The sequence below is a fragment of the Microtus oregoni genome, unplaced genomic scaffold (assembly GCF_018167655.1).
Source record: "Microtus oregoni isolate MIOR12 unplaced genomic scaffold, Mior012 000034F_ref0000314, whole genome shotgun sequence".
Classification (NCBI taxonomy): domain Eukaryota; kingdom Metazoa; phylum Chordata; class Mammalia; order Rodentia; family Cricetidae; genus Microtus; species Microtus oregoni.
In genome coordinates, this window is record NW_024543093.1 from 13,090,257 (window position 1) to 13,098,614 (window position 8,358).

The 8,358-nt window shown below is 45.3% G+C and overlaps 1 protein-coding gene across 1 annotated transcript; it reads right to left on the reverse strand.

The window, feature by feature from the left end:
• Nucleotides 1–208: 208 nt before the first annotated feature.
• On the reverse strand, nucleotides 209–3,343 carry LOC121432307 (ATPase MORC2B-like). Its single transcript, XM_041630164.1, has one exon. It carries the CDS (start codon nucleotides 3,341–3,343, stop codon nucleotides 209–211), a length of 3,135 nt encoding a protein of 1,044 aa, XP_041486098.1.
• Between the last annotated feature and the right edge of the window lie 5,015 nt (nucleotides 3,344–8,358).

An 8,358-nucleotide genomic window follows, 5' to 3' on the forward strand; every position in this document is an offset into this window, starting at 1 on the left:
TATAAGGCCTATGAGGTCACTGCTTTCAGGACAGGCATGCAGGCTACACACACACACACACACACACACACACACACACACACACAAATGAAACACAAAATAAATCTCTAAAAAAGAAGTATTTATAAATTCAGTGGAGGAAGATTCAAAGAATCAGACAGAGTCTCTTTCCCTCCCTGAGGCACTGTCGCACAAGAATCAAACCAGCTCATGAGACCTGCCTCCCTGGAAGCTCCTGTGTTGAGTAGGGGGTGCTGATCTGTCCCCTGGTCTCTCTGTCATCACTGGTAATGAGATCCTCAATGTAGGCATCCAGCTCGTCATCTGTGCTGATGTTTAGGTCCTCTTGTGCTTTCTGCAGGAGTGCCAGAACATTGCTCCGAAGTTTCTGGAGTTTCTCCTCTGTCTCCCGAAGTTTCTCCTGGGAGATGCGCAGGCTCTCCTCGGACGCCTTGACTCTTGAGTCGGCGGAGCTTTGGTAGGAATTACAGAGATTCTGGAGTCCGGCTTCGTATTGCTTGAAGCACTCTTTCAGAGGAAGAGACAGCAATTCTTCTGAATTCATAGCACCCAGCTCCTTCTTGGATATGGAAAAGCTCAGAGGCATGAAATAACGTAAACAGTTCCAGAGAATCTGGACCAGGAGGTCATTGGTCTCGTGGTTGGCCTTTAGAGCAGTGGTGTCGGGTTCAGTGCAGAAGCAGTCAGAGGTGGAGGTCCCCTCTAACGCCATAGCCTGTTGGTCCACCGTGTCTCCTTCCTCCTTTACACCCTCTTGCTGCCAATCACTGCTCTGATACTCCGGAGACAGCTTCGTCAGCCACACATTTTCACTGCCTTTTTCTACCCAGCAGTTTCCTGGTGTAATATCCTCGGGAGCATCCTCAAACTTGACCTTCCACCAGACCACATTGTCTCCCACCTCCACGGCTGCGACATGACCCTTGTAGCACTCCCCTTTCACCCGCACCTCCACGTACAGACCTTTATCCTGCTGAGCCGTCTTGAGGTCAGGTGGACCCTCCTCCTCAGAACTGTCCGAGAGTTGGTTTGCAGGCATCTTTTCCTCCTTCACAGTCAACCTGCTCCGTTTGCGTGACTCCATCCTTCTCTCCTCAGCCTCTTCCTCATCAGAGGTCTCAAGACTCCGTTTACAACCCCACCATTCTGGTGAGGGATTTACGGGTGGATCTGGGTTCTCCAGCACTGGAGTCTTCATGGCTTCATGGGTTTCCGCCTTGCAAAGGTGGTTGGAATTAGGGACTACAGACATTGACAGGTAGGACTGGACCAGAGGAGTGGGCTGGGGTACAATTTTTACCAGGGGCACCACTGATTTTGGGGATGTCTCAGGTGGGTAGATCAGGATGGTCTCCCTTTGGGCAGTCGAAGCAGAAGAATTGGGGCTGGTGCAGAAGACAGAAGCCCTTTGGAGCTGTCTGGATGGTATAGGAGCATATATGGACTGGGTTATTCTTTGGGCATTCTTATTCACTCCACACAAAGGTGGTTGAAGGCTCTGAGCGGCACATTTGGTGAGAGGTCTGGAAGTCACTTCCAAGGGTAATTTTTTCAGGTCACCTTGGCAACAGATGGGCTTGGTTTTCTCAAGGGCCTCAAGCTTCCTCTGCTGTTGACAAATATTCTCTGTCAGCTGTTTCTGCCTTTCTTCTTGGGTCTTTCGAGCCTTTTTTAATATTCCGATAGGAATCTTCGGCTTCGGTTCAAAAGCCTCACACTGGTCCTGCTCAGGATCAGGGTTCATGGCGCAAACCCAGTTGTCTGGATAACCTTCTTCTACAGCACTTAACTGGAAGGGAAGGGTCCTCCATTTCAGACACAGATCACACTGTATGGTGGTCGGGACCTGCATTGACCTCCTGCGCTTGAAATGCAGCTGATCCGATGGGGGCTGGGCCCAGTTGGCAGAGAGGTAGCCAAACTCATCCCAGAACTTAGTGATTCCACCCTGGGCAATGGCGATGTCCTTCCAATATTGTGCCAGGTGCTCCCCCATGGCCCGCAGCAGGTGGCGGTACTCCTTGGCATCAGCAAAGTCTTGCTTGTTGTGTGTAGGCTCCAGGACCAAGTAGGGCACATCGATGACCCCAACAACCCCACCACATGTCATGCCCTTTTCCAGCTGCGGGCCCACTTTCTCATACATCTTGATCAGGCGGCTACAGTTGTAGATAAACATGCCATCGTGGTCACGGTGTTCAATGTTGACCCCAAAAACAAAATTCAGTTCCTTAGGTTCTTTGAGTGCTCGCTGCTTGGCATCCTTGATCCTTTTCTTGACATCAGCTTCTCTTCGAAGGGTGATGGCTGTATTCTGGACCTGCCGCAGCATCACCCTGGAGTCCCGTGAGATGTCCTTACCTATATGTACTTCTAACACACGAGCTTTGCTCTCTGCTTCCCGAGCCTTCTCTTCGGCAAGTCGTGCTACCTGGTCTGCTTTCTTCACCTCTTGCTCTGCCCGGGTCTTGAAACGACTTGACGTGAATGTGTACTTCCTGGGCTTGTACAGGCAGCAGGAGAGCTTTTTTGTTCGCACCTTGTGCCCATGAATGAAAATCCTCATCCGAGGATCAATGTAAAGAACAGCAGCATAGGCACAGAAGGAGTGTCGCTCTGGCTTCACGCCTTCTTGGAACAGATCTGCCATCCGGATGTCTTTTGGATTTGAGGTTATGTCTAGTTCTGGCTCTCCGTTGTCCATGAGCTTGAGATTAAAAATGATCACCAGGGTCCCACTATCCCCAGATATCTTCATGAACTGCGTCATCACTTCTCCCTCGGTGTGGAAAGGAGAATACTTGTAGATGAGTTCTGTCTCGATGGCAAACTTCTCCAGATTGTCTGTGACAGGTTCTCGTGTCTGCGTATTCCAGGTGGGCAATGGAACTATCACTTCATCAATGCCTTCTTCCTCATGAAAGGTTCGAGACAGGAAGAGGCAGCTCATGGTGTCTTCCTTCTTGGTGAAGAGGATAAAATCCTTGCCAATGCGCATTGAGCCCGATTTTAGCCCATTCCCATACCGCCCAATCTGTGTGGACTCTGGTGTTCGTTTCCCTGATTTCCCAAATTGGATCACACTGATGGCATCATTTGGATCCATTCCCACTCCGTTATCCAGAAAACACAGCATGAATCCACCTCGCAGGTCCTCTCGCCTTTCAGCATAGATATCTATTCGGGTGGCATAGGCATCTCTTGCGTTATCAACCAGCTCAGCAAGGGCTCCGAACAAAAATTCATGAGTGGTTGAATTTGTGTGTAGGTATTCAAAGGTTAGTTGAGCTCGGTTAAGACTGCTATAATTGGTGAATGCCATGAGTCTGACAAAGTCTCCACTGAGAGATATATATGTATTGAAGCAGATTTTCTTGGGTTCTACACAGTAAAGGGTAGTTCTTGCTTCTTAATGACAAATTAAACAAGCAATCTAGTAACTAAAATACAGAGATATTTGAATCTGAGATGGAACCCTTCTTTCTTTCTATCTTTTCAATGACTATGATGTAATTTTTTTTTGTTTGTTTGTGTATGTGCATGTGTGTGGGGGGGAGCTAAACCTGCATTTCTAAAGAACTTTGAGTGTTGTTTCCTTAGTTCATTTCAGACAGCCTGGGTCCAAAGTGGATGGTCCATCCAAAACAGCCATAGAGTTGGCTGTTATTGTTTTATCTTGACATTATTTGAGCCATGCCCTGTTCTCAGTTTTTTGATGAGAAGACTTACCAATGCAGAAATCTACAAGAAATTTAGCTTTCATCTACATCCTCACCACCAGAGACCGAAGTATCCTTAAAAAGGTGCTGTCCTGGAGGGACCCTGGCCAGAGCAGATAGTTGTACTTCCGGTGACCCCTTGGGCAACTGATAAAGGTATTTGGGGCTCCTTACTTATCTTTCAAATTCGAACCCAGACTGAACTCAGCTTGATGTTATGCCACAATCACCACTGATGTGTGAGATGACCTCACAGTGGTCCACAGAACCACCCAAATCTCCAGTGGCGGGCACTGGCGCTAAGCCACGTCCCTGCAAGGCCTGGGTCTTGTGGCCACTTTCTCCCTCCTCTCCGGGAGGAGTCTCCTTTTCCAAGGCCCAGCCCCAGAGTGTAAGACAGTTATCCGCCACAACCAACCAATTCGCGCGAGCGGCTAGCAGCTCCCAGAAGCCTTTGTCTGCCTCACCCTTAGAACTGAAACTCAACCGTTCTCTGCCGGCTTGGAACCACCCGCTAACTCTGCCTAGGAAGAGCGCCACCTGTAGGTTGGACTATATCACCACAGTGCTAAAGTGCAAAAACGGACTGGGTGCTGGACCAAAAGATGTTAACAAAAAAGTAACAAAAGTAACAGCAAGGGTTCAGAGTTTGCTGCTTCTCTGCCAACGCTAACGCCATCTTGGTTTCTGCTTTGTGTCGTTTAGAGCGCACTGCCCTGGGCCTTCTTTTACTAAACGTTTTTGTTTTTATGTTGTCTGTGTGGCTGTATGCCACTTGTGTGTGGATGCCTGCAGAAGCTCGCCGGTCCTCTGGGGATAGAGTTGGAAGCAGTCTGTAAGCCCCCAGGCCTGGGTGCTGGGAATCGACGTTGATTTTCCAGGAAAAGCAGTAAATTCTCTTAACTGCTGAGTCATCTATCTAGCCTCAAAGTCTGGCCCTTCTTAAATTCTTTGAGCAAGATGCCGAGAAGCTGGATAGACTAGCACAGACACCATTAGTAACGGTGACCCAAGAAACCTATACTTTGTTGTTTGAGGATGAGACCAGTGTCTGTCTCCATGATTTTGCAACTAGTTAGCCGACTTTTAATTACTATGTGACCCTTGCTATGGTGGGTGCTCCAGAAATTATCGTTTGCTGGTTTGCTGCCTGCGTATTGTGGCATTTGTGGGGTTTGGCCTCCAGAAATCTAAACTAGAAACAGTGGTACAAAGTCGCCAGGAGTGACAGCAGACACCTTTAATCCCAGCACTCGGGGAGGCAGAGGAAGGTGGATCTCTGTGAGTTCAAGGCCAACCTGATCTGCATAGCTGCATAGTGAGGGCCAAATAATCTAGAGTTACACAATGAGATCCTGTCAAAAACAAAACAAAACAAACGATTGACCATTACATTCTAAGAACTGCATATGGCACACAACATAGAGTTTTTGTTTGGGGAAGGATGGGGAGGAGCAAAGGATACATAGAACATTAAACTTGGGGAATTATAAAGAGAAACTAGAGGTAGCAGCAGGAGAGCAGTGACGAAACAGAAGGAGAATGATTAAATCACTTTTTTTAATGTCATAAAAAGGGAGTGAAGAGATGGTTCAGTAGTTAAGAGCACTCATTGCTCTTTTTTTAAATTGTTTTTATGGAGCTATTTTTCTCTGCTCCCCTCACTACTTCTCCCCTCTCCTTCAACCCCGTCCCATGGTACAGATGCTCCTAATTTACTCAGAAGATCTTGTCTTTTTCTACTTAAGATTAGATCCATGTATGTTTCTCTTAGGGTCCTCTTTGTTGTCTAGGTTCTCTGGGATTGTGAATTGTAGGCTGGATTTTATTTGCTTTATATCTAAAAGCCATTTATGGATGAGTACATATTTGTCTTTCTGGGTTTGGGTTACCTCACTCAATATGATGTTTTCTAGATCCACCCATTTGCCTGCATATTTAAAGTTGTCATTTTTCCTGCTGTGTAGTACTCCATTGTGTACCACATCTTCTGTATCCATTCTTCAGTCAAGGGGCATTTAGGTTGTTTCCAAATTCTGGCTATGACAAAGAATGCTACTATAAGCATAGTTGAACACAGCTCCTTGTGGTATGATTGAGCATCCTTTGGATATATACCCAAAAGTGGTATTACTGGGTCCTGAGGAAGGTTGTTTCCTAATTTTCTAAGAAATCACCACAGTGACATCCAATGGCGCTGTACCAGCTTGCACTCCCACCAGCAGTACAGAAGTGTTCCTTTTACCCCACATCCTCTCCAGCATAAGTTGTCATCAGTGTTTTTGATCTGGGCCATTCTTACAGGTGTAAGATGGAATCTCAGAGTTGTTTTGATTTGAATTTCTCTGATGACTAAGGATGCTGAACATTTCCTTAAGTGTCTTTCAGCCATTTTAGATTCCTCTATTGAGAGTTCTCTGTTTGGGTCTGTACCCTATTTCTTTATTGGATTATTTGTTCTTTTGATGACCAATTTCTTGAGTTCTTTGTATATTTTGGAGATCAACCCTCTGTCTGATATGGGGGTTGGTGAAGATGTTTTCCACTTCTGTAGGCTGCCATTTTGTCTTGTTCACATGTCCTTTGCTTTACAGAAGCTTCTCAGCTTCAGGAGGTCCCATTTAGTATTTGTTTCTCTCAATGTCTGTGCTACTGGGGCTATATTTAGGAAGTGATCTCCTTTTCCAATGTGTTCAAGTATACTTCTCACTTTCTCTTCTATGAGGTTCAGTGTGGTTGGTTCTATGTTGAGGTCTTTAATCCATTTGAACTTGAGTTTTGTGCATGGTGATAGATAGGGATCTATTTTCATTATTCTACAAGTTGATATCCAGTTATGCCAGCACCATTTATTGAATATGCTTTCTTTTTTTCTGACATATATGTGTGTGTGTGTTTAACATCCTTAGTTATCAGAAATGCAAATCAAAACAACTCTGAGATTCCATCTTACACCTGTAAGAATGGCCCAGATCTAAAACACTGATGACAACTTGTGCTAGAGAGAATGTGGGGAAAAGGGAACACTTCTGCATTGCTGGTGGGAATGCAAGCTGGTATAGCCTCATTAGATATCAGTATGGCAATTTCTCAGAAAATTAGGAAACAACCTACCTCAAGACCTAGCAATACCACTTTTGGGTATATACCCAAAGAATACTCAATCATACCACAAAGACATGTGCTCAACATAACAGCATTGTTTGTTATAGCAGAACCTGTAAATAACTTAAATGCCCCTTTACTGAAGAATGGATACAGAGGATGTGGTACATTTACTCAATGGATGTAGGAGGAAGGTGCATTTGTTTTCTCGACTGCCCAGAACTGAAATAATCACACAGAAAACATATTTATTAAAGCACTGCTTGGTCCATTAGCTCTAGCTTCATACTGGCTAACTCTTACATCAATTTAACCCATTTTTATTAATCTGTGTATTGCCACATGACAGTGGCTTACCAGCAAAGATTCTAACCAGTGTTTGTCTCCGGCAATGGATGTATGGTATCTCCTCAGTTCCATCTTCCCTGCCTACCTATGTTCTGTCCTACCAACAGGCCAAGGCACTTTCTTTATTCATTAATGCTAATTACAGCACACAGAGGGAATTTTCACATCAAATGGAGTACTACATAATGGAAAAAAAAATGAATGACGTCTTGAAATTTGTGGGCAAATGGATGGATTTAGAAATATCATATTGAGTGAAGTAACCCAGACCCAGAAAGAAAAATATAATATGTACTCACCCATAAGTGGCTTTTTAGACATAAAGCAAAGAAAAACTAGCCTACAATTTACAATCCCAGACAACCTAGACAACAACGAGGATCTTAAAAGAGACATACATGGATCTACATGGGAGTAGAAAAAGACAAGATCTCCTGAGTAAATTGGCAGCACGGGGATCATGGGAGATGGCAGAAAGAGAGGTTAAAAGAAGGGAGGGGAATGGACAAAAATATATAGCTCAATAAAAACAACAGAAAAAAAATATTTAAAAAAGCAGGCTGAGCAAGCCCTGAGGAGCAAGCCATTAAGCAACCCCCCTCAATGGCATCTGCATCAGCTCCTGCATGAGGGTCCTGCCCTGCTTGGTTCCTGTCTTGACTTCCTTCAGGGATGGACTGTGACTTGGCAGTGTAAACCAAATGAACTCTTTCTCCTCCCCTCCCCCAAAGAATGGCTATTGTTCCAGCTGTTAAGCTGTCTGCAGGCTGTGCAGTGTGCTCCACATTCCCAGTTTCCGTGAGCTCTCACCCATGCTGGGTGGGCTTTGGTTATGCAGCTGCTTTTTGAGTCACTTCTGTGCTGGTCAGTAAGCCCTCACTTGTACTTCTGGAAAGATCCTCAATTTCACTCACTGGGTCACTAAGTAGTACTTAAGTGGTATCCGAAAGTTCTGTGTTCCTGGTCTGAGCATGTGTGCTGCATCTCCTCTGGAAAGAACACCTCTGTCACATGACACGTCTGCCTCTGTCTCCTGGCATTACAGGGCTTTGCCGCCACCACCATTTTTCATTTCACTTAAGTGAGTTAGAGTCACGGGTGCATGGAAAGTGATACAAATAAGCACTTAGTGTGTGTTTTCAAAATTATTCTTTGATTAAAATGA

Excerpts from the sequence above, each read along its gene's own strand:
- LOC121432307 (XM_041630164.1), bottom strand. The coding sequence starts at position 3,343 with ATGGCATTCACCAATTATAGCAGTCTTAACCGAGCTCAACTAACCTTT.